The sequence below is a fragment of the Humulus lupulus genome, chromosome X, assembly GCF_963169125.1.
Source record: "Humulus lupulus chromosome X, drHumLupu1.1, whole genome shotgun sequence".
In the NCBI taxonomy this organism is placed as follows: domain Eukaryota; kingdom Viridiplantae; phylum Streptophyta; class Magnoliopsida; order Rosales; family Cannabaceae; genus Humulus; species Humulus lupulus.
In genome coordinates this window covers 145,271,071-145,297,648 of record NC_084802.1, presented here as the reverse complement: position 1 = coordinate 145,297,648, position 26,578 = coordinate 145,271,071, and the positions used below count along the sequence as shown (strand labels likewise).

Here is a 26,578-nt window from a genome sequence, read left to right as displayed (position 1 = left end):
TTTCTTCCTTGATTTCGTCTACGAATAGTAAGGCCTTCTGTTTGATCCTTACATCTATTTACAATCTGCTTCATGTTTTTCTTTGAAAAAAAAGCATCATAAACCTCATCCAGAGTAAGAGAATCACGACTATACAGAATAGTACCTCTAAAGGTTGAATATGAAGATGGCAGCGAACACACCAAAATCAAACCTAAATATTCTCTATTGTATTTAACCTTCATAGACTCCAAGTCAGATACAATCTCCTTAAACATAATTAAATGATTTTCAAGAGACATACCTTCTGAGAAATGAGGAGAATACAAACGTTGCTTCAGATGCAACTTTCTGGTTAAGCTTTTCCTCATACACAACTTCTCCAATTTTAACCACAATGTCGCAGCACTTTTCTCCTTCAGAATGTCCTGGAAGATCTGATTAGATAGATGGATATGAATATGCAATAGGGGTTTTCGATACTTACGCTCATTTTCTTCTTTAGTCAGCGATGAGGGCATTTTATCAATTTTTAGTAATGCATCATCCAAATCCATCTGAGTAAGAACAACCTGCATCTTCACCTGCCAAAGCGTAAATCTAGTATTGCAATCCAAAAGTGAAATATCATACTTCACAAATGTCACTGCCTAAATCAAACATGTGCATTGATACCACTTGTAGAAAATAATAATAGACAATGAACAAAAAAATAAAGATCACACACAAATTTACGTGGAAACCCCGAAGGGAAAAAACCACGGGCAAAGGAAATAATTCACTATGTCAGATAGTGATACAAGAGTGTTTCAGCAATACAACTCAGAGAGTATTCATCTAAGTTAGAGAGTATACATAAAAGGAAAACCCTAAAATAAGAAAGTTTCTTGGGTTGGGCCTTTAGAATTTAGGTCACTAACATAACAACAAAAATAAGAAAAATAAGCTCAAGGATAAAATCATACAAAGAAAGAAAATATGTTTCATATATATATATATATAAGTATATACATAAACACTTATTTTCACACACGTATGAAAAATTTACTTGACTAATTATCTAGTGTGAAGTTTGTGTTTGTTAATATATTGGTGTATTTGAACTTTTGGAACTACAACTAGTGGCCAATTCACTCTAGTTTTAAATAGGCAATTGCCCCTTACTGCAGCACAATTAGCAATTTTTCAGCTTCTAGACACTATCAAGCTTTGCAAAGTGCTACAAAATTCACAAATTCATGTCATAAAACTTCATGCTGAGGTAAGCCTCTAAATTGCTAGTGATTGAAAAAAAAATAAGAATAAATAAAGTTTTTACTTGACTATATACAACTTTCTAATTAATTAGGCCATTATTGGAATACCCTTATCTGTGTTCATATTAGCATTATTTTTCTATGTGCTCCCACCCATTTGACCCAAAACCACTACCTAGAGAAATAAAGCATGCCCTATACTGATACTTTCATTATCCTGTCATGATGATGGGATTGCAGGCGTGTGTTGTGTTTTATTGAATCTCAAGAGAATTGGCATGATATGTAAAAAAAGTACTAAGGTAAACATGGCATAGCAGATAGTAGAACATCATTGAAGAAGATAACTACAAAAAAAATGAACTACGGATATAAAAATAAACATATCCAACAAACACCACATTTTGTAGCACAATAAATAAGAACACAATTAAAACAAGGCTACTTTTATATCTAAAAAATAAGAAAATAGAGATAGAGATGATGGCTTACAAGGTTAACAATCATTGAGTCTATATACTTTACTTAAAAGTTAACGATGCAGTAACTATACATTGTTTTCTCGAGTCCAACGATATTTGGAACTAGTAAGATCACAGAGAAAATTGATAAACAAGTGTTGGGGATTAGGACCTGCACAACACAACCAATACAGTGCATAAAGAATAGCAACAAAGAAGAAAAAATAATAAAGACAACTAATCAAACACAAAGTAATCAAAAGTAAAACACAAAAGAAAGAACACCAAGGAATACTTGGTTCGGATACAAATAGTTTAGTTGATCCTATATCCAAGGCTAGGTAGCAATGCCTAAGATAAATCCACTATATCAGAAAAGATTAGACCCTCCAAGCTCCCAAGATTACAACAACACAAATTCAACTTCTCTTGAAACACTCTCAAACTTGATTATTACAATACAGTTCTTGCTCTCAACTAAAACTCTCAGAAATTGAATAGCACTAGGTTGATCAGGCCTAAAACTATATATAGGGATGAGATAAAAGAAGTAAAGAGCCTAACAGAAACTAACAACAACTAACAACAATTTGTTATTTTGTTATGAACTACTGGTGTCCACGCAGATGCAACTGGAGTCTACGTAGTTGCAACTGAAACTGCAAACAACTGTGAGCTGCCATTTGAGTAATCGTTTGATTGGTTGAGGAAAGAAGTCACAATATTCACAATTCTCACCCCTGAATTCAGATTCCAAAACATGAATCAGTGGATTAGACAAAGATGACATAGCTTTAGCTCTAAGGGATTCCCATTTTGATGCCAAGCAAGTTCAAGGCACATGCTCGCCAGTATGACCTTAGTCATCATATTAGCTGTGTTGATCTCAATGGATAACTTTACAATCTTGATAAGTTGTTTCGAGACAATATCCCTGAGAAAATGGAGCTTCACATCTATGTGTGTTTGTCCTTTCATGAAACACATTATTCTTAGACAAATATGTTGCACTTTGTGAATCACAATGTACAATCACACGATCTTGTCCAAATCCCAGCTCACTCATCATCTCTTTTAACCAAAGAGCTTCTTTAACTGCTTCTTTGAGAGCTATGTATTCTGCTTCAGTCGAGGAGAAAGCCACAACATGTTGTAAATTAGACTTCCAGCTTACAACATTCCCCCCAATAGGGAAAACATAAGCAGATAAAGATCTTCTATTATAATGATCTCCAGCAAGAGTCACAATACACCATAACTTCACATTGTTTCAGGTCTGACTTTGTGTACAAAATCTGTAAGTTAGAAGTGCCCTTCATGTACCTTAGTAACCATTTCACAGCTTGTCAATGTTCCAAACTTGCTTTGCTCATAAACCTACAAACCAAACAAATTCCATATGCTAAATCTGGTCTTGTTGATACCATTGCATACATAATGCTACCAACAACATTAGCATAAGGAATTCCCTTCAATTTTTCTTCTTCAAAAGATGCTTCTTCTTCTGTAAGAGACTTGAGCTTGAAGTGGACTCCAATGAGAGTGTTGACAGATCTGGCTTCCTTTTGATCAAACATTCCCACTACCTTCTTAACATATCCTTCTTGAGACAATCTCAATATGCCCTCATTTCTGTCTCTTGATATATCCATTCCCAAAATCTTGATAGCTACCCCCAATTCCTTCATATCAAATTCTTGACTTAGCATCTCCTTGAGCCTTTCCATTTCAAATCTATGTTTACATGCTATAAGCATGTCATCAACATAGATTAACTAGTAGATGTAGCTTCCATCTTCAAGTATTTTGAAGTAAACACAACTATCAAACTTTGAACTTTGAAATTTTTGTCTTACCATAAAATCATCAAATCTGAAGTACCATTGTCTTGGTGACTGTTTCAAACCATATAAAGATTTCTTCAGCAAGCACACCTTCTCTTCCATCCCTGGCTATATAAATCCTTCAGGTTGTTGCATGTGTATTTCTTCATTCAGATTGCCATGAAGAAATGTTGTCTTCACATCAAGTTGATCCAATTCTAAATTCTGAATTGCAGTGATAGCCGATATAATTCTTATAGAAGTGTGTTTGACAATAGGAGAAAACACTTCATGATAGTATATCCCTTCAACATGAGAAAAACCTTTTGCAACCAACCTTACCTTGAATTGAGGTAGCTCAACTCTTTTAATCCCTGGGTTTCTCTTGTAAACCAATTTGCACCCTATTACTCTTTTTGTTCTTAGGTTTATCCACCAGAATCCATGTCTCATTCTTGGATAAAGACTCCATCTCTTCTTTCATATCCTTATTCCATTTACTCCATTTAGCACTATTCTTGGCTTCCTTGTAGCAAATAGGCTCTTGTAGCTCTAGTAAATCAGCCACACTAAGGGCAAAAGCGATAATATCAGCATGTGCAAATCTTTCAGGAGGTCTGATCTGTCTCCTTGATCTATCTCTTGCCAAGAGATAATCTGAAGCTTAAGTATCTCTGTCATCATCTTTAGTGCCATCTATATCACTTCCATATGCATCTCCAAGTTCATGTTAGGAACGAGTTTCCTAATACGCAGCAGAATGGTGGTGTGGTTGGCCCAGTGTACAACAAAAATTTTGTAACATATTTAAACTACCTTTAAATATGCGGATCCATTAATATACATACATTAATCATAAACAAGATAAGGATAGAATTCATACCTCTTGAAGCCTATCAAGTATCCTTGCTATCTTTTCGTATTTAGAACGAACTTCCTATCCAAGCTGCTCCCATGTACTCACGCCAAGATCTTCTAAAGCGTTCTCTACACCTCAAGAAATGTGTGGGCACTTAGAGAATGAAGGATAGTTTATTTGTGATTCTACTTGATGTACTCAACACATGAGATCAAGAGAATAGGCCTGAGAATTGGTTCTTTATTTTCAGGGAGAGAAAACTATCGTTCTATTTTTTTCACAGAGCGAATAGTCTGAGTTGTCTCACTTCTCTGAATATTTTTCTGATTAGTCATACTTAAAAGAAAATATTCAAATTTTAAAAATAAATATGTAACCATTTTACAATTTAATTTTTAATTAATTAATTATTCTATTAATGAAAAAATCATGTTGACGCGGTTCTTCGCCAACAGGTAATTAATAGAATAAGAGAATGGGATTAGTGCTAAGTAATGAACCGTAACAGATGAATGATCTTGAAATAAAATGGTGATACGAATACTTTTTTAGGTGGTTCAAAGGTTAAAATCCTTCTACTCCACTAGCCGATATTATTGCTAGTTTTCTGGTATTCTTTATAGGGTATTTCTTTACACAATAGAATTCAACCCTTTGCAACTCCCAGGGTCTCCATATTTATAGGAGAGGGCACCTGGGCATTGGCAAGGGGAGCCATCCTGTGACCTTCTTACCCATCATGTCACTTCTGTGACATTCATGATTAATTCCTAAAACCTGACAAGTGAAGTGTGGTCTAATCAATAGGTAAGGGGGATAATGGGCCGCACGGCCCAACCCAGTCGTGGGTGCCTGAACACGCACGTTTACGCTGCGTGTCCAAGAATTCAGGGATATATCAGACACGTGATGTCTGATATATGCACGTTTACATTGCGTACTCAAGCTCGTACCTCGAGCTGGATGTCTTCTTAACCCGCGGTGTCTATACCTCTGACCCGGCTCACTAGTAACCTTAGTAAGCCTTTGGTTACCTCGAGCTAAAGAGGTGGGACCTGGTAACAGCAGCTCTGGGTACATGTCATCCATGTGGCTGATAAATAATTATGCCACACCTCAGCTCGCTAATAGCCCGTTGGAGAATTAGGGCGTACATTTGCCCCCCAAGCCCCTGCTCGTGGCACACGACGTCACCTGGGGCCACAGTGGGGCCTTTTAGGCTTCCTTGTGGACTCTTCACATCCCTCCCATTACGCAGGTGTCGAATACGTGGAGCATCGTGGTTGGTGACGGTACGTCTTCCGAGAACCGCATTAAATGGCCTAGCCTACACTCTGTCGTCGTTTCGTATCCTACATCAAGGCAATCTGATGGCCCTCCTTACTTGGCCTCTTACGTATATAAAAGGGGTGGCCACCTTACGCATGGGCCACCCATTCATTTGGAAATTTTCTGATTTTCTCATCTTCTTTCCCAGTCTCAAAAAACCCTCCCTTTCTTCCGTTTACTGTTCCCAGCGTTCCAGAAGTTCAGGTGCGAGAGCTCCTTTGAGGCTTTGGCACCAGCAGTTTCCATAGGATTCCAACCCAGACGACCCTTTCAGTCTCCTCACAGCAAAACACTCTCTAAGTTCTCCGCCTATGCGTGCTTTAAATTTCCTTTTCACTATTGCTTAGGTAAATTGTTTCTGATGCCACATGCAGTATCCTGCTGGTTTTTGTGGGTGTGATAGGCGTAGCTTTTTATTCCAGGGTATCGACCGTAGAAAAAACCATTTAGGAATACGACTCAAAGGGTACACTTTCTGGGGAAATTTTCTGGGTAGAAATTTTGTAGGCCTGTTTGAAATAACCAGCTTTGAGGGTGCAAAACCGGGTAGCTTAGGGGACACGCTTCACAGGCAGTCTTGCACTGTTTGCCTACTGAAACTTTCCTTCCAAGGAGTTTTTTTTTATTCTGACCCTCCTGACACACGGATTCCGAGTAATCGAGGATCCGTTGGGAGCACAGGCGCATGTTCATAGAACCGCGTGGTCTCACTCTCCACGAGCTGAGATTACCTCAGCCCGTGTAAAGGAAACACTTCGCGTCATATTCTTTCTTATGCTTAGGTTGCCTTTTCTAAATTTTCTTCTTTTGTTGGTTAGGCGACCAGATGGGACCAAAGAAGAACGCCCCTAGGAAGACTGCTGGCAGCTCGTCTTTTCAGCAAGCCAAAGGAAAGGAGGTGGTCACGGAATCTCCAATCCCCGTTTTTGGTCCAGCCATGGAGCAGGAGCTCGAGGTGGGACCTGACACATTCTTCGAGGCCGAGAGGATCATCTTGAAGATCACTAACCAGGGGAAAGTGAATAAGATATTCCTTTCCCACAATATTCAGATTGGGAGGGGCACCCTAAACGCCCGACCTCGCCTAGAAGGCGAGCGGAGCTGCGCACCGCTTGATGAGGAATACGCGGCCTGGAGTGATGAGCACTTCAAGGCTGGGGCCTTCCTTCCACTAGACCAGTACTTCGCAGATTTTCTTAACTACGTGAAGTTGGCTCCTTTCTAGCTCCCCCCTAACTCCTACCGTTTGTTAGCGGGGTTGGGATATTTATTCCTGAAGCAGGAATGGGAGGTCCCCACGCCTGCGGACATCCTTTACTTTTTCTGCCTCAAGGCCAGCCCAGAGCAGAGGGGGCGAGGCGACGGGTTCTACTATCTGACCCATTTTCCAATCATGGCTGCGGTCATCGAGCTGGCCAGCCACCCTAACGACTTTAAAAACCAGTTCTTCATGTCCAAGGGGTTTCGCAATTGCGAATATCATATTTCAATCGCCCTCGTAAGTACCCCTTACTCTTAGCTCATAAGTTGACTATTGATTAGCTTCCTTTATTAGTTCTTGACTTAGAAACAATCATGCAGCCATTTTCGCGAGGACGGCCAAGTCTGTGACCCTCGGTGGTCAATACGAGACACTGGCGGGGCTACCCCCCAGCAAAAAGGACTATCGCCAGCTCATATCAGACGAGACGATGCTGGCGTGCAAGCTAGTCTCCCTAGGCCAGACTTTGGCCTTGAGGAGACCGCGGGGCCTCCCTCCAGCCCGCGAGATGGCGCCCGTCCCCGAGGAGGAGGTCGCGGGAGAAGAAGAGGACGAGGTGCCCCTCGTGAGGAGGAAGCGGGCGCTGGAGGTCGCCCGGTCTGGAGCAGCAGCCGGTCCCTCCGGGCAAGGTAATACTTATATGTTTAGGGACTTAGATAGGGCCACTGCAAACCTTCGGTTAGCTAGGTTCAATCCCAGCCAGCCCATTCATCGCCATCGAAGTGACCCAGACTGCGACGTAACCTTACTCCAATGCGTCGACCAGCTCGTGCTGGATTACGAAAGTAGCCGCCCTAGGGACACTATAGTCATAGATAACACCATAGCTTTTAGGTCGGTCTTTATTTAGGAGTATGGGACCAATCTTCGGTCATGGCCCTCCCTTCGGGAGGGTATAGTAGCCCCGAGTCTAAGGCAATACGTAGAAGAGTCTAGTCCCGAGCCAAATTCGAACCCAGAGCCTCTTCCAGCCCGCGAAGTCATTATCCTAGATTCCCCCGCTGCAGCTCCGGGGCCGTTGGTCGTGACCATAGATTCCTCCTCTAGCTCAGAGGGTAAGATCCCTTTCAATATATACTTCAGATCTATTTTCCCTTTAACTTTTGTAGTCTTGCATAAATGTTTCTACTTGTATATTAATACTTTCTTTGTTTTGCCAGAGGATATGTCTCAGTCCGGGAGCAACGATCTGCGAGCTATGTTCCCTGAAGGGAACCCTTCCTCTGTGGCCTCCGGGCCCATGGTGAAAAAGCTCCGGCTGGCGAAGAAGGCCATCGGGAGTACCTCTAAGTCCCCTGCAAAGGGGAAAAACCAAGCTCCGACAGCTCAGGAGAAAGTGCCTCCGCCCCCTCCTGCAATGAAGATGCCTCCCCCTGCCCCGCGAGTTCCCGACCCTGCTCGGGAAACGGAGGTGCCCCCCAGGACCTTGTCAACCACAACCCCCGAGGTGCACGTCCCAGTGAACCCCCAGGCTCTGGAGAAGATCCCTGATGTCTTTCGGGGGACGGTCTACGAGACGGCGAGCTACACCGTGGACCATTACTACAATACCGCCGAGAGGGACCTGCGGGCGATCGAGACAAGGAGCCCGGAGAACGTGATGGAGTCTTCACTGGGGATGGCTCTCACGGTAAGTTGGCCTTGCCATATGTATCCCTCGCTCATTATGCATCACATGTTTGTTTTTTCCTCTAAGGCAGTTGCCTTATCATCTTTTGTTCTTGCAAGATGCCTTGGCTCTCCATCGGAGCATATCCCGATCTAGGGCTCGGCTCGAGGATATGAGGGGCGAGCACCAGAAAAATTTGGCTGCCCTAAAGACTGCCCAAAAGCAGAAACAGGATGCCAAGGATGCCCTGGCGACTACGTAGGCCAAGCTGGACACATCTCGACCTAAGTTGCAGGAGGTCGAGGCTACCAAGGCTGCCCTAGCCACCGCGAGGACTGAGCTCGAGCAGGCCAAGGCCGCTCGGGCCGCACTGGACGCCGCGAAGGCCGAGGCCGAGGAGGCCAAGGCCGCCCTGGCGACGGAGAGGGCAGCCACTAGCTCCTCCATGGAGGCTATGTTGTACCATTACTGGGTCTATAACCTAGATGGTCACTTCTCCTTTCTGGGGGTGGATGCATGGGACAGCTTCCTGGAGAAGTTCAAAACTTATCTTCAGCAAGAGGCGCCCTCCGAGACCGGGGAGACCTCCGCAGCCGCCGAGCAGGAGGGCGAGGTGGTGACCTCATCGGAGCAGCCTGGTGGGGCCTAGGACTTCTTCTCTTTTTACCATTCGAACATTTTTTTTTTGTAACTTTGTATGAGGTTTTCTAACCTCGAGACAATTGGCTTTATCAACTTTTTGTTTCTAATTGATTTACATCATTTTGCCTCTATGCATTTTGGTAATAGTCTCAGTTTTTTTTTGGTGTTGTGATTGACATTTTATGCTTTTCTAGGAAAAAACATGTTAATCAATTTTGAACCAACTTCTAAGATATGTCCTAGTTGCACCCTGGACATTACCTTAAAAACTTAGTTCGAGTTAATTTTCGATTAATATCTCGTGCTTTTTAAGAAAAACAACGATCAAGCCATTTGAATTAACTTCTAAGTTTTAGGACCTGGTTACATCCAGGACATTAATTTGAAAACTTAGTCCGTGTTAATTCTTGACTAATATCTTGTGGTTTTTAAGAAAAACACCGATCAGTCAATTTAAATTAACTTCTAAGTTTTAGGACCTGGTTATATCCAGGACATTAATTTGAAAACTTCGTCCGTGTCAATTCTTGACTAATATCTTGTGCTTTTTAAGAAAAACACCGATCAGTCAATTTGAATTAACTTCTATGTTTTTTAGAACGACCCGGTTATATCCAGGATACGACTTAGTTCACGTTAATCCTTTATCAATATCTCGTGTTTTTTAGAAAAAACATCGATCAATCGATCTAAATCAACTTCTAAGTCTTTTAGGACGACCTGGTTGTATCCAGGCACCATATGCCCCCCAAGTAATTAGGAAAGGGTCTTTCGTGGTTACTTGAGATTACATTCGCAAATATACACAATAATAAAAAAATATTTAATTCTCATTGCTTAATAAAAACAAAATGGCCTTTCTGAGTAAGCCTTATAAGGGTATTACTGATAATATTTCTTCAAATGGATGGCATTCCAAGTTCGTGGGACTGCTTCTCCATTAAGCCGAGCTAATTTGTAGGTTCCCTCCTTTATGACCTCGATTACTTGGTATGGCCCTTCCTAGTTCAGTCCCAATACGCTGTCTTTGGGGTCCTTACTGGCTAAAAAGACTCTCCTAAAGACCAGATCACCAATGCTAAAGGCACGCTTTTTGACCTTTGAGTTGAAATAACGAGTGATTTTTTGCTGGTAATGTGTGAGCTGGAGCTATGAATCTTCTCGTCTTTCATTAATCAGGTCGAGGGATGCACAAAGTAGTTCGTGATTGTGGTCCTGGTCATACGCCTGGACTCTATGCGAAGATACCTTTATCTCGACAGGAAGGACTACCTCACTCCCAAAAGCTAGGGAGAAAGGCGTATGACCCGTAGGAGTTCCATGCGAGGTCCGGTATGCCCACAGTACCTAGGGGAGCTGTTCTGGCCAGACCCCCTTGGCTTCGTCCAGTCTCTTCTTAAGGCTCGCCTTTAGTGTCTTATTGACGGCCTCGACCTATCCATTCGCCTGGGGATAGGCCACGATGGAGAAGCTTTTTACAATGCCATATTTCTCACAGAATTCGGTGAAGAGGTCGCTGTCAAACTGCGTTCCATTGTCTGATACGTTCTTTTTTGGCAGCCCGAACCTACAGATAATGCTTTTGACCACGAAGTCGAGGACTCTCTTGGAAGTGATTGTTACCAAGGGTTCTGCCTCAGCCCACTTGGTGAAGTAGTCGATAGCCACCACCGCGTAACGGACCCCTCCCTTTCCAGTAGGGAGGGCGCCAACTAGGTCGATTCCCCAGACCGCGAATGGCCACGAGGACGAGATCATCTTCAGCTCGACTGGGAGAGCTCGGGCAACTGTGGCGAATCGCTGGCACTTGTCACATTTCTTGACGTAAGAGATCGAGTCTTTTGACAGAGTGGGCCAGTAATATCCTTGCCTTAAGATCTTCAGGGCCAAGCTTTGCCCCCCAGTGTGATCTCCGCAAAAACCCTCATGCACTTCTTGCAAAATGTTCTTTGCTTCGCCTGGCAGAACACATCGCAGGAGAGGCAAGGAGTGCCCACGACGGTATAATAGACCATCTACCACCGTATATCTTGGAGCTTGGTAAACTACCCGCCTTGCGTCATTACACTCTTCCAGTAACTTTCCTTCGGTGAGATATTCGAGGATGGGGGTCATCCAGGTCGGTCTGGCGTTGATCATCTCGACCTCTACCCCAACTTCTACGCTTGGTTTTTCCAAGAACTGTACTGGTATTAACCCCAAAGTCTCCGTCTCCCCGGAGGTAGCGAGCTTTGCGAGGGCATCTGCGTGTGCATTCTGCTTCCGAGGTATCTGCTCGACTGAGCCCCGTTCGAATGCGGACAGCTCGACTTTTACCTTGGCCAGGTAAGCAGCCATCTTGGTTCCCCGTGCTTGATATTCACCCAGCACCTGGTTTACCACAAGCTTGGAATCGCTGAAGCACTGAACGGGGCTGGCCTTCAGCTCCTGGGCCACCCTTAGCCCGGCCAGTAACGCTTCGTATTCGGCCTTGTTTTTGGATGCCTTGAATCTGAATCTCAGCGCCGAGTGAAATCTATGTCCTTTTGGGGATATCAAAATGATTCCAGCCCCGGACCTGTTCTCATTAGATGAGCCATCTACGTAAATCTTCCATGACGCATGGGTCGAGGTGACCTGGGGTGAATCTTCCACAGGATCTTCTCGAAATCCTGTGCATTCTGCCACAAAATTAGCCAGGGCTTGGCTTTTTATTGTAGTTTGCGGAGTGTATAAAATCTCGAACTGGCTGAGCTCAATAGCCCATTTCAACAGACGTCCGGATGCTTCAGGTTTTTGCAAAACCTGCCTTAAAGGTTGATCGGTTATGACGTGTATTGAGTGGGATTGGAAATACGGCCTGAGATTTTGGGAGGCCGTGATGAGACAGAACGCCATCTTTTCCATCAATGGATATTGGGACCCAGCCCCGAGAAGCCTCTTGCTGATGTAATAGACTGGTTTTTGAACCCAATGCCCTTCTCGGACCAACACGACACTAGCTGCATCTTCTGTGACAGCTAGGTAAAGGCAAAGAGGCTCTCCTGCCGTTGGTTTGGACAATACGGCCGGCTCGGCTAGATGTGCTTTCAGGTCGAGAAAGGCACGTTCGCACTCCTCTGTCCATTCGAACTTCTTATTCCCCCAGATGAGGTTGTAGAATGGCAGGCACTTGTCGGTGGATTTAGAAATAAACCGATTAAGGGCTGCCACCCTTCTTGTCAAGCCTTGAACGTCCTTTCGCGACCGAGGTGAGGGCAGCTCAAGCAATGACCTGATCTTATCGAGGTTCGCCTCGATTCCTCTAGTTTTGACAATGAAACCCAGGAATTTTCCAGATGCGACCCCAAAAGTGCACTTCTGCGGGTTAAGCCTCATGTTGTACTCTCTTAGTATCTTGAAGCATTCCTCCAGGTCGGAAACATGGTTATCGCAGTTTTCGACTTAACCAGCATGTCGTCAACGTACACTTCCATGTTCTTTCCGATCTGGTTGGCAAACATCCTGTTCACCAATCTCTGGTATGTAGCACCGGAGTTCTTCAGCCCGAACGGCATGACCTTGTAACAATAGACGTTTGTTGGGGTCATGAAGCTAGTGTGCTCCTGGTCCGCTGGATTCATGGCGATGTGATTATAGCCCGAATACGCATCCATAAAGGACATGAGCTCGTGCCCTGCCGTGGCGTCTACCAATTGGTCGATCCTTGGCAAGGGAAAATAGTCTTTAGGGCAAGCTTTGTTCAGATCGGAGAAGTCGATGTAGGTCTGCCATTTCCCGTTGGGCTTCGGGACCAACACAGGATTGGTGACCCAGATTGGGAACTTAGCTTCACGGATAAAGCCGCACTTTTTAAGCCGGGCTACTTCCTCTTCCAGGGCTTCTGCTCGAGTTGTTCCCAGGCGCCTCTGTTTTTGGGACTTCGCAGGCATGCTCTTATCCAAATGAAGGGTGTGCATGATGATGCTTGGACTGATTCCCACCATGTCCTCATGTGACCATGCGAACACATCTAGGTTCTCCCGCAGGAACTTGATCAGCTCCGCCTTCCTCTTGCCACAGAGGTTTTTCCCGAGCTTAACCATCCATGAGGGATTCTGTGGATCGATATTTACCTCCTCGAGCTCTTCGATAGCTTGGAGCTCGGACTTATCCTCGCCTACTCTGGGGTCAATATCATCACTCAGGATGATATTTTCCCCTTCGGCGTTCTGGGGTTTTTCAATCTCAGGATAAGGCAAAGGTTCCTGAGATTCCTCTTCTCCACCTTGGACGGTCATCGTTAACTGCCCGGGTTTTAATTTTCCCTTCATGGAAATGCTGTAGCATTCCCTGGCAGCAAGTTGATCTCCATGGACCGTGCATATCCCCATGGAAGAGGGGAATTTCAGCGTGAGGTGGCGGATGGAGGTAACGGCTTCAAAAGCTATAAGTGTAGGTCGACCTAAAATGGCATTGTACGCGGCGGGACAGTTGATGACCACGAACTCGAGGAGTTTTGAGACTGTCCGAGGTCCCTCTCCTAAGGTGATCACCAGCTCGATCGTCCCTATTGCCGCCGATCCTTCTCTAGAGAAACCATAAAGCATCATGGAGGTTGCTTTCAGCTCAGCGACAGACAAACCCATCTTCTCTGGCGTGGACCGGAATAGAAGGTTTACCGAGCTCCCATTATTGGCCAGCACTCTCCTAACCCTCCGATTAGCGAGCTGCACTGCTACGACCAGAGGGTCATTTTGAGGGAACTGGACATGGCTGGCATCTTCTTTAGTAAATATGATTGGTTGCCTCTCCAATCACTGCTGCTTTGGCAGATGCTGCTCGGGGACGAACTCCACTCCATTATGAGCCTTAAGTTCGTTGATGTACCTCTTTTGGGCACCTCGGCTCGTGCCAGCCAAATGAGGACCTCCAGAGATCGTGGAGATCTCTCCTCCTATCACGGGAGGAGGGACGTCCTGATCTATCCGAGACCTGGGCTGACTGACCGGGACTTCCGGAGCTGGTCGGCTTACGGGAACCCTGTTCCGCGCATACTGAGCCAAGGGGCCAGCTCGGATGAGAGTCTCGATCTCATCCTTCAGGTGTCTACAGTCATCGGTATTGTGGCCAACGTCATTGTGGAACCGGCAAAACTTGGAGGGGTCTCGCTTTCCCTTCTGGTGCTTTAACGGCTCCGGCTTCTTCCAGGGGAGGCGAGTAGAGTTTGCTAGGAAGATGTTCTCCCTAGAGTGGGTGAGCTCCGTATAAGTCGCATAGACCGGCTTCAATTTTTCTACGGATTTGTTCTTCTTCGGGTCGTGCTGGTTGCCCTCGCTGCTCCCCTTTTCTCTTGCCTCCACCAAATTGGTTATTATGTGTAACGGTTTGGGTCACTGTCACGACCTCCGTTCCCACTCCAGCGGGCTGCTCGGGGACCTGACTGGTTGCTGCAGCTGAGGCTTGCGCCTCCTCCAGGTTGATCCACCCCTGGGCCCTATTTAGGAATTCATTTACGGAGCTGACTCCCTTCCTTTGTGTCTCATTCCAGAGTCCCCCTCCGACGAGGATTCCAGTCCTCAAAGCCATGAGCTTAGAGTTGTCATCTGCGTCTCTGGCCCGAGCAGCGACATTCGCGAATCTGCTCAGGTAAGCCTTCAGAGGCTCGTCGGGTTGTTGCCTTACGTTGGCCAGGGTGTCGGCCTTGACGCGAGCAGCCTGGGAAGCTCGGAATGCTCTCTTGAAGTCCGTAGAGAAAGTTTTCCATGAGCTGATTGACTATTTTTTACTTTGTTTGAACCACTGTTTGGCCGGCCCAGTCAAGGTGGAGGGAAATATTAAACATCTCAGCTCGGGGCCGATGTTGTGGGCCATCATCAAGGTATTGAGCATACCCAGATGATCTGACGGATCTTCGTCTCCATCGAATTTGGACAAGTGTGGCATACGGAAACCGGGCAAATATGCCGTCGCCGCTATGCTGGGGGCAAAGAGCTCCAGTTCGTCCCCTGAATCATATTCGTCTTTTTCTTTCTCTGACAGGAGCTTCCTCATTAGCTCCTCCATCTGAGCCAGGCGCTCAAGGGTTTTGTCCTGACTTCCTTGGTTGTTCCGGGGCTGTTCAACAGCTCTGGATCCATTGTACACGTTTGCTAGGTTATTGTCCCTCCTATCTTGAGATAGGTTATACGGGACATTCCCGCTGTCGCGTACCTCGGATAGTTCTTCCCTTGGGCGAGCACAGCTGTCGTTTCCCACCGGGTCTCCTCTTTGGGAGTTTAGACGATCTCGGAGGTCGTCCCTCGGGGCGTCTTGAGGACTCTGCGCCGAGCTCAAGCGTTGGCGCAGGTCTACGCCAGAAAGGTCATTTCGACGGCTTCCGGTCCAATAGCTCCCATTTGAGAAGCTCGGAGCCCGCCTCTAGGGAGGAGGATTCGGGACTTCTCTGGGTACCCTGCCACGATGGGAAGGCCCTGCGGAAGGTGGATTTCTCCTACTGCTCCCATAAGCTGGAATATCTCGGACTGGCCGAGGAGGAGATGGATATCTTATTGGTGAAGAAGGATGCCTGACTGGGGATGCAATCCTGGTCCCGTCACGGCGGATTAGGTTAGGTAGGGGCCGCTCCGCTCTACCCTCCGCCGGGTCCTGTATTCGGCAGTCTAAGCGAGGTGCCGGACGGTTGGCCGGGACGGGCTGTCGCTGTGAGCCCTCCCCGGATCTCCTTCGAGAATTCCCTTGAGCCCTCCTAGGCGCACTCGAGGGTGGAAGTGAGCTGGGAGTTGAGGTCCGGACCGATCGACTATACTGTTTCTCGGCCCTAGGTGGTTTCTCAAAAGTGGTCTCCTGGTGGTGCGATGTGGGAGTAGAGTTTGATGTCGAGGGTCTGACCGACTGGATAGGCCTGGACCGATTACCCCGGCGGGACTTATGAGTCTCGCCTTGCCTCTTTCCGATGTTAGCGTCGGTTGTAAGAAGGGGTAATCGGGCCAACACCTCTCGAATCTACTGGTTAGCTTTCGCCAGCTGACTCCTCAGCTGTGCATTCTCCATTTCTACTGCCGTGTAAAAATATGGGTTTGGATTAGGTGGCCGGGGTGCCAAACTTCCAGTGTCATCTTGGCCTATTGGCTGCTTGCCCGGCCGCTGTTGAACCTCAGGGTTCTGATCATCGAAGATGGCGGCATGATGGGCCTCCTGCCCATCCTGTTGGTCCGCCTCGTTACCATGTCTTGAGCGAGTGACCACCATAGTTGGGTATTTGCGATAGCACCAATCTAACAAGCTCTCAATGAAAGCACCAAACTGTTGACGCAGTTCTTCGCCAACAGGTAATTAATAGAATAAGAAAATGAGATTAGTGCTAAGTAATGAACCGTAACAGATGAATGATCTTGACATAAAATGGTGATACGAATACTTTTCTAGGTGGTTCAAAGGTTAAAATCCTTCTACTCCACCAGCCGATATTATTGCTATTTTTCTGGTATTCTTTACAGGGTATTTCTTTACACAATAGAATCCAACCCTTTGCAACTCCCAGGGTCTCCATATTTATAGGAGAGGGCACTTGGGAGTTGGCAAGGGGGGCCATCCCGTGACCTTCTTACCCATCATGTCACTTTTGTGACATTCATGATTAATTCCTAAAACCTGACAAGTGAAGTGTGGTCTAATCAATAGGTAAGGGGGATAATGGGGCGCACGGCCCAACCCAGTCGTGGGTGCCTGAACACGCACGTTTACACTGCGTGTCCGAGAATTCAGGGATATATCAGACACGTGATGTCTGATATATGCACGTTTACATTGCGTGGTTGACTTTATAAGGGGTCACAGCTGCCAACTCAAGCTCGTACCTCGACCTGGATGTCTTCTTAACTCGCGGTGTCTATACCTCTGACCCGGCTCACTAGTAACCTTAGTAAGCCTTTGGTTACCTCGAGCTAAAGAGGTAGGACCTGGTAACAGCAGCTCCGGGTACATATCATCCACGTGGCTGATAAATAATTATGTCATACCTCAGCTCGCTAATAGCCCGTTGGAGAATTAGGGCGTACAAATCCAAAAACCAATTTTTGAATTATCCATTAATTAATTAATTAAATAAATAAAAATGAAAATCTCATCCCTGAGAATTGCCCTACACACCACACACAGTCCATGGACTGTGTATGCACCTGTAGCCTCCCTAATTTTAAGGATGTTGTTTTTTCAATTTTTATTTAATTATTTATTCAAACTGTTTTGTCAGATAAGATCTAACAACCTGATAACTAATTCAAATTTTGAATTCAAATTTAAATTTATTATCTTTTTAATAAATATTAATCTTTTAAATTCAAATCCAATTTGAACTTATCAGATTATTATCTCCCACTCAAATAAAGATATTTAATTAATTCTACCAATTAATTATATCCAAAAATTTTGAAAATAAATATTTAATTTATTATAATTTCGAAAATTATAATTAATTAATTATTTAATTAAATTTCGAAATTAATTTAATTATTCAATATAATTTCAAAAATTATACAATAATTAAATATTAATTAATTTTGTTAACTACAACTAATTTGTAATTAATTAATTAATCACTATTATCATATAATTGCATATTTGGCCTGAAGAACAAATTTCTTCTTAAATATGTCTTTAAACTATTTTTCCTTCATGTCAACTCTTACCTTGAACAGTGTTGATAGAACCGCTATGGGGACCTATGGACCTATAATTCCAAGCTCCAATAAATTTGAGACTATTAATTAAACTCTTTAATTAAATAATCTTAATTTATTAATCTCATGATTATTCCACTATAAATATGAGACTGCACTCTTGTAATTATAGACATTTCATTTACTGAGTACTTTACAATCACAAAGCGTCCATTGATATAATCATTGCATACAACTTGACCCTCCAATAATGGTTCATAATTAATCGAGAATAAAATTACCGTTTTACCCTTTTAATTATCTCTTGTTTCCTTAAGCACCATTGACTCTACTAGTGAAGGTTAATTCATAACTCAATTATGAATTTGAGCTCAATAACCATTCAGACCCAAAAGTCAACCCTTAAGAGAACCATCATTCAATCTCTTGTGAGAAGGCATAGATTCCATATCTGTATACTATGTCGCCAGCCATCTACATTAATGAGTTCCCAAAACAAAAGTTTTCAGCCTGATCATTTTGACAGACCCTAACAAGTGAATCAAAGAACTCATATAACATAAACATGAGTTCATAGTAACTTCAGGATTATGATCTATTTGTTTATGATCATCAATTGATATATTTAATTAATACTTCGAAACGGTATTTAACTAAGTATTAATAAACATATCTGGTCCAGTTCTATATATTCTCTAATATATAAAGCACCTCCACTAAAGTGTCCTACCACACTAGTGATCCGGATCTAGATCACATGTATTCATAATACTAGTGGACCGTACTTGCAGTAATTAATCTAAAGATTCCATAACTTTATTTTACTGCGAACTATTCAAGTTCATTAATCTCAAACACATTCCTCCCGTACCAATACGTGTTTGAGATCACATATATGAACTTTGGAATTTTCCTGATATTTACTTAATATTATTACAGAATAATATAGTCCATAAAATATATGCATAACAAATTCAATTCATTTATTTATTTCATAAAAACAATGTCTACTACATATGCTTTCAGGGCACATTTCCAACAGTTCATTCTTCTGAACTCCACTTTGATTCTCATTCTGTGATGTATGTCTTAATTCAATCTGCATAGTATCTTACTGCTCAGCTTATTTAGAGTTGGCTTGATCACTAAATTTCATGTTAGTTTTATAAAAGCAATGCTCATTGAATATAACATCATGACTGATAATGCATTTTTTCTCATCTATTTAACCAAGGTTTATCACCCTTGACACCACTTGGATAACCAAGAAACACACCTTGCATAGACTTAGGATTCAACTTCCCTTGACTAATATGAACATAACCTATACAACCAAAAGGTTTTAGGTGATTGTAACTTTGTTCATGACCGAACGAAACATGTTCAGGAACCTTACAATCTAATGCAGATGAATGTGACCTATTAATGAGGTAGCAAGCAATAGCGCCTGCCTCTGCCCAATTTTTTTTTTGGAAAACTTAAATTAGCTAGCATGCATCTAACCTTATTCATAATTGTTCTGTTCATTCTCTCAGCCAGAAAATTTTGCTAAGGGGTGTTCCTAACCGTATGGTGCCTAAAAATGTCATTTTTAGTGCAATAAGAATCAAACTCAACGTTACAGAATTCCAAACCATTGTCATTTCTAAGCTTCTTAACTTTCTTCATGGTTTGATTTTCTACCATAATTTTCCTTTATCTAACCTTTGAAAAGCCTCATCCTTAGTTCTAAGAAAATATATCCACACTTTCCTAGAGTAGTCATCAATAATAGAAATGAAATATTGAGCTTTACCTAGAGATAATGGAACTTGGGATGAACCCCATAAATCTGAATGAATATATTTCAATATTCCTTTGGTTTTATGAGTTGAACTTGCAAATTTCAATCCGTGAGCTTTTCATATAACACAAGTTTCACAAAAATGTAAGTTTACAATATCTTTAGAGTTTAAGAAACATTGCTTACCAAGTTCTACCACTCCTTTGTGACTCATGTGTCCAAGTTGTTTGTCCCATAATTCTGTGGTATTAGGTTCTGTAGTTGAAACTCCAGCAGACCCAGTTCTGGTCTCTCCTTGCAGTATGTAAATTCCTTGTCTTACCTCACCTCTCATAAAAACCATTGTACCTTTGGATATTCTCAAGACTCCACCTTCACCTTTGTACTTGTAGCCTTTGGAATCTAAAACACCAAGAGATAACAAATTCCTTTTTAGTTCAGGTATAAATCTAACATTAGAAAGTACCTTTATGGTGCCATCTCTCAATTTGATCTTGATAGAACCAATTCCTTAAATTCTGCATGTGTTGTTATTTCCCATCAACACTTGCCCTGTACTTTCTTCTTTTAGATCAAAGAACCAATCTTTTCTTGGTGACATGTGAAATGTACACCCAGAATCCATAACCCATTCATCCTTATGATCACTGGTTGACACAGTGAGAACATCATCATCCATAGATCCATCTATGACATGAACTTCATCTATGTTGTCTTGCTTTTGTCCTTCATTCCTTCTATGTGGACAAGTTTGTCTGAAGTGACCTTCTTTATTACAAATCCAGCAGGTTCTCTTTGGTTTTTACTTGGATCTTGATCTCCCTTTGCTCTTTCCATTTTTATGGCTGTTGCCATCTTTTATTTTGGGTCTTCCTCTCACATTTAGACCTTTGGCTTGAGATCTTGACACCTTAACATTAGCTTTCAGATCTAATTCCTTTGAGTATGCAGCACCAATCACTTCTTGCAATGATAGTGTATCTTTACCATACTTCAAAGTATCCCTCAGATTAGCATAGGCATTCGGAAGTGAGTTCAATAGAAAGATTGCTTGATTCTCTTCTTCAATCTTTACATCAATTGACTCCAAATCTAAGACTAACTTGGTGAATTCGTCTACATTATCATCAGTAGACTTGGATTCCTCCATCTTGAGTTCATAGAATCTTTATTTGAGATAGATTCGATTTGGTAATGCCTGGTCATGTACAACTGTTCTAACTTCTTCCACATATCGTGAGTTGTTTCTTCTTTGATTACTTTCCTCAGAGTTTGATCATTCAAACTCAGAATGATTGTGTTCTTTGCCTTTTTCAGCACCTCTGCCTTATTTTCCAACTTAGCCATATTGCTTTTTTCATGGAGGGCTTCTTCACATCCAAGATTACCCATATGAGCCATCATCTTTGCACGCCATAGACTGAAATCATTCTTGCCATAAAATTTCTCCACATCAAACTTGGAAGTCGAGATATTGAAGAGAATTGCTCCTGGCCAACGAACAAATTCTCAATTGCGGAAGTACTTCGAAATTCTTGAAGAAATTACAGGCGAAGATGTTGAAGAATGCAGCCACTCTAACCTTGGCTTTTGATACCACTTGTTGGGGATGAGGACTTGCACAACACATCCAATACTTTGCACAAAGAACATCAACAAAGAAGAACAAGTAATAAAGACAATTAATCAAACACAAAGTAATCAAAAGTAAAACACAAAAGAAAGAACACCAAATAATACTTGGTTCGGATAAAACTAGGGTAATTGATCCTACATCCAAGGCTAGGCAGCAATGCCGAAGTCAAATCTACTATGTCATAAAAGATTATACCCTCCAAGCTCTCAAGATTACAACAACACTCATTCAACTTCTCTTGAAACACTATCACACTTGAGTATTACAATACAGTTCTTGCTCTTAGCTAAAACTCTCTGAAATTGAATAGAACTAGGTTGATCAGGCTTAAAACTATATATAGGGACGAGATACAAGAACTAAAGAGCCTAACAAAAACTAGCAGCAACTAACAACAATCTGTTCTGTTATGAACTACTGGTGTCCACGCAGATGCAACTGGAGGCTACGTAGTTGCAACTGAAACTGCAAACTACAGTGAGCTGTCATTTGAGTAATCTTTGTATTGGTTGAGGAAAGAAGTCCCAATCTTCACAACAAACATTGTAAACTCTCAATAAGAAAACTTGCAGAATCCATGGAACAATGATATACTAACACTAAGAAGGTAATTGGGGTCCTGCCCAATAGGTAAATAGGATTAACAATGGAGATGGAAAGAATAATTATAATATTCATTAGAACAAAAGAAGAATGTCACATATGTTAGTTGACAAGCACACATGGAAGACATAATGTGGGCAGGCATGTCATCCGGAACTGAGAAACATGGAAGAGCAATTTCAACATCAACATTATAATCAAGTTTGCATAAAGAGTTGAGACACATAATCAGACTTGTGAGTATTATTGACCTTCCCGTGTATGTTTCAAAGAGCTGAATTTCCATGAAAAGAAAGTGACGAAAATTGAGACTGAACTATATTGAGGAAGACAAGACAAGACAAGAGGCCTAGCTAAGCTAAGCTCACCTCAGGGACTATCTTATTAAGGAATGTCTCAGTGTCATCCCTATCATCAGAGTCGTAGTGCTCATTGATGGTCAGAGAAGAACTTGTGTGCTGCACTGTAGTACCCACCCAATAAGTATACGTGTATATCATGTATAAGTGTGTATATTCAAAAATTGAAAACCCAAAATTGAACTTATTAAATAGAAGAGCCAGACCACAATTGAATTAGGATAAGTCATCAAAAAGGGAATCTTCATTCCAACAATATTTTAATTCGAACGGGGTAGCAAACTAGCTATAAGGCAATATCATCACCAAAACTAGTAGAAAAACTAATATCCCGCCGGCCCCTATTGCCCCTAGTACATAACTTTTAATACATTATATATTACATGTTATTTCATTTATTCCTATGCTACGCAATGGTGGTGCATAACACTAAGTAATTATGAGTTGATTTTCTGATAGACAATTTTTTGGAAGCTTGAAAAGTCAGGATCAAACTTGTCATCTAGACCGTCCATTCTCTTACTGGCGCCATCTTTGGTGACAATAATTCCCACCAATTTACAAGGCTCGGCTTCCTCTAGCATTTGGACAACACTCCTCATGGTGGGCCTCAGCTCAGGGAGTCTAGCTGTGCTTAGTACTGCAATTTTCAACACCTTAATAGCATCTTCTCTAAGAGCCGCTGGAATATCTGAGTCAACTAAACTTAATACGCCCTCTCTGCTCTTTAGATTGCTGTATACCCAGCTCACTATGTCTCTGTTCTCTCCAAACTCTGGCTCTATTGGCCTCTTCCCAGTCACTAGCTCCATTAACACGACTCCAAAACTATAAACATCACTCTTCTCAGTCACTTTGTAGGTGTATCCGTACTCTGCAATATTAAATAAAAACATTATAACCAAGCAAAATTGTTAACACTAATTTCCGACTAAATTTGTTCATCAAACGGTAACTAATTGTTACTGTTGCCAACTTTGATGTACTAGCTTAGGATGTTCTCCAATTTATAGTGAAGAGAAAATAAAGAGAGTTAGATATCAATAAGGGTTGGAAAGCTAATATAACAAAAGACTAACCAGGAGCAATGTAGCCATGAGTTCCGGCAATGACATGAGTAGAACTTTGGCCATCATTACTAGCCTGAACCACATTCTTGGCAAGGCCAAAATCAGCAATTCTGGGCTTTAAAAACTCATCCAACAAGATATTGCTGGACTTGACATCCCGGTGAATTAATGGCCGGCTGCAGCCATGGTGGAGATACTCTAGGCCTTTGGCAGCTCCAACGGCTATCTCATGCCGCGAATTCCAGTCTAGTTTTGTCTTCCGGCAGCCATGGAGTCGGTCCCATAAGCTGCCATTAGGCAAATACTCATAAACAAGCAAGCTTGAGTCTTCACTTGTTATGCTGCAATACAATTTTACCACGTTCACATGCCTAATTGAGCTCAGAGTCTGAACCTCGGCGTCGAATTCCTTCGACTTGCCGCTGCTTTTCCTCAGTATCGGAGTCGTGTTCCGGATCTTTTTCCGGCCAAATTGTGACTCGAGGTTGTTCCAAATGTGCTTCACGGCCAGCTCTTTGCCATTAGAGAGAGGAACTCTGTAAACCTTTCCTGACCCTCCTTTTCCAATGATATTCTCTTCCTTAATAGAATCAAGAATCTCTTCCTCCGTGAAAGTTAAAACATGGAAAGACTTTAAATCCCAAGATTCTTCTTTCAAAGACCGGTCTTGGTAATCATCTTTCTCACTTTTCCTTAAGTACGTGTACCAAACCAAAGCCACGAGCAGGATCGCTGACCCTACTGCGAAGCAAATTATGAGTGTACGTACATCCTTGGACTTGCCTGAATTTGGAGGACATCGCCGGAATGAGTTGATTTCTGAACTGCAAAGACCAGGGTTACCGGCGAAGCTTCCGTTATAGGCTGCAATCGAGAGAGACGGCGGTACTCGACCGGCGAGCCGGTTATGGGATAAATCGAGAAGGCTCAATCTGACAGAAGCCAGAGTCGTCGGAATTTGGCCGGAAAGTTGGTTGTGGGACAAGTCTAGAGCATTCAGACTCTGTAAAGTGCTTAAAGAGGAAGGGATTTTGCCGGAGAGAGAGTTGTTTGCCATGTTTATATCGTTTAGAGACAAACATGAGCCTAATGACTCCGGTATTGACCCAGAGAACATATTATTCTGAAAATGAAGATTGCCAAGATGCTTCAATTCGCCGAAAGTTGCCGGAATGTTGCCGGATAAATGATTGTCGTTTAGCTGAACCGAAACCAACGACGCCGCTTCCGAAATCTGTTCAGGTAGTTCGCCATTAAGTTGGTTATTCCCAGCGAATAGCTGAGTAAGATTCTTTGCAGTATTTATATCAGAGGTAATCGGACCTTCCAGTTGGTTGAACTCGATATCGATTATGTTGACTGCTGGCAATCCCCAGATTCCGGCGGGAACTTTGCCGGTGAGCGAATTTTTGCTGACTCTGAAACGAAGTAAAGTCGGACAATTCGCGTAGCTATCTGGGATTTCACCTGTGAAATTGTTCTGAAGCATTAGAAGCTTTTTCATCGTACCTCGTTTACACATGTCCGGCGGTATCGGGCCGGTGAAGAAATTCTCCGAAACATCTATGAAATCGAAGTTTGCCCAGGACCCCAATTTCTGAGGAAGAGGCCCCGTGAGATTATTAGAGTACAAAGACAAGCTCACAAGGCGTTTAAACTCTCCAAACTCGGCCGGAATATCACCTGTGAAGCGGTTCTCAAATAACTGCAGAGAAACTAGGTTCCTCAAAAACTTCAACTCCGACAAATCCCCTTCAAGACAGTTCGTCGAAGCGTCGAAGTTCGCAAGGTTCGTGAGGTTTCTCAGCCCAATAGGGAGTTTTCCAGTCAACCTATTATTGTAAAGCTCAAGTTGCCATAGCTTGGTGAGTTTCCCAATATCCGCTGGGATTTCGCCAGTGATATTATTATATGAAAGCTCCAAGTTTTTAAGCTCGACCAGATTTCCAATTCCAGTTGGTATTTTCCCTCCGAGGCTGCAATTCGAGAGGTAAAGATCACTTAAATTAGTAAGGCTCAACAGCTCGTTGGGGAACTCAGCAGTCGGTTCGAATGAATTATCCCCAAGACTAAGGTTCACCAGACCATTCAATTTTCCAAGCGATTTCCACGGGAAAGTACCAGAAAACCCACTCTTATTCAAATACAGGTACTGTAAATCGCTCAAGAGGCTTAAATCAGGGACTGATCCAGTGAAAATGTTGTTACCCAAATCCAAGTACTTCAATCTCGTGCAGTTTCTCAAGTCCTCCATTACTTTACCGTACAAGGAATTGAACCCCAGAGAGATACTTTCCAGTGATTTGAGCTGGCATATCGAATCCAGGGGAAGAATCCCAGATAGCTTCTGATTCGATAATTCGATTCCGGCAACCGAACTGTTGGTGTTGCAGATAATTCCGGTAAAAGTGCATAAGGGTTTCTCCAAATTCCATGAGTTGAATAATTGGGAATTGGAGTTTTGGAATGCGGATTTGAATTTGAGGAGAATTTGGAGGTCGTCTGATTTGATTCCGGAGAGAAGGGAGAGGAAACAGAGGAGAGAAAGAGCTGAAGTGAGATTATTCCGGGAAAGGGTGGCAGCTAACATTGCGGAATGGATAGTAGTAACAGACGGGGTCATTGATTAATGGAGTTTCCGATAAAAGTCCACCAAATGGAGACGAAGAGTGGAAGAAAGACTTTCTGCGATATTGCCATTTTAACAAGACGCCCAGGTGTCACTGTAGTGACGTCGTGCGGTAGTGACCCACTTTAGAGGGTGTTATTATTGCAACGATAAATCTATTTTTAGTGGATAATGGTGGTCTACTTTTATATTTATTTATATATTATGTCACTAAGTACTTTGTCCCCACATGTACTCACATGATTTTGGCTTTGTGTGATATATTCTTTGTATTTTCATATTGTTGTCGCGGTTTTTCGCCAACAGGTAATTTTAGAAAGGAAGAGAAAGGGATTAGTGCTAATAATGAACCGAAACAGATATGTGATCTTGGAAAATGAAATGGTGACTCAAGATACGGTTTTTAAGTGGTTCAAAGGTTAAAATTCTTCTACTCCACTAGTCAATATTATTGCTCTATTCTGGGTATATGATTACAGGATATTTCTTACAAGAGATAATCCAACCCTTATCAACTCCCAGGGTCTCCATATTTATAGGAGAAGGTACCTGGGAGTTGGTAAGAAGGTCATCCCGTGACCTTCTTACCTATCGTATCAACTTGGTGACATTCATGATTAATTCCTAAACCTGACACGTA

The 26,578-nt window shown here is 42.7% G+C and overlaps 1 protein-coding gene across 1 annotated transcript; it reads right to left on the bottom strand.

Annotated features, from left to right (window-relative positions):
- Positions 1 to 22,417: 22,417 nt before the first annotated feature.
- Positions 22,418 to 26,102, bottom strand: LOC133806970 (receptor-like protein kinase 7). The gene is made up of 2 exons (XM_062245064.1): positions 23,319 to 26,102; positions 22,418 to 23,113 (listed from the first exon to the last, which is right to left on the bottom strand). The coding sequence occupies exons 1-2, from the start codon at positions 25,930 to 25,932 to the stop codon at positions 22,677 to 22,679; spliced, it is 3,051 nt and encodes a 1,016-aa protein (XP_062101048.1). The 5' UTR covers positions 25,933 to 26,102; the 3' UTR covers positions 22,418 to 22,676.
- Positions 26,103 to 26,578: the final 476 nt, after the last annotated feature.

Coding starts and splice junctions, on each gene's coding strand:
- LOC133806970 (XM_062245064.1), bottom strand. CDS start 25,932: ATGACCCCGTCTGTTACTACTATCCATTCCGCAATGTTAGCTGCCACC. Junction 23,114..23,318: donor TCATGGCTACATTGCTCCTG/GTTAGTCTTTTG, acceptor TTAATATTGCAG/AGTACGGATACACCTACAAA.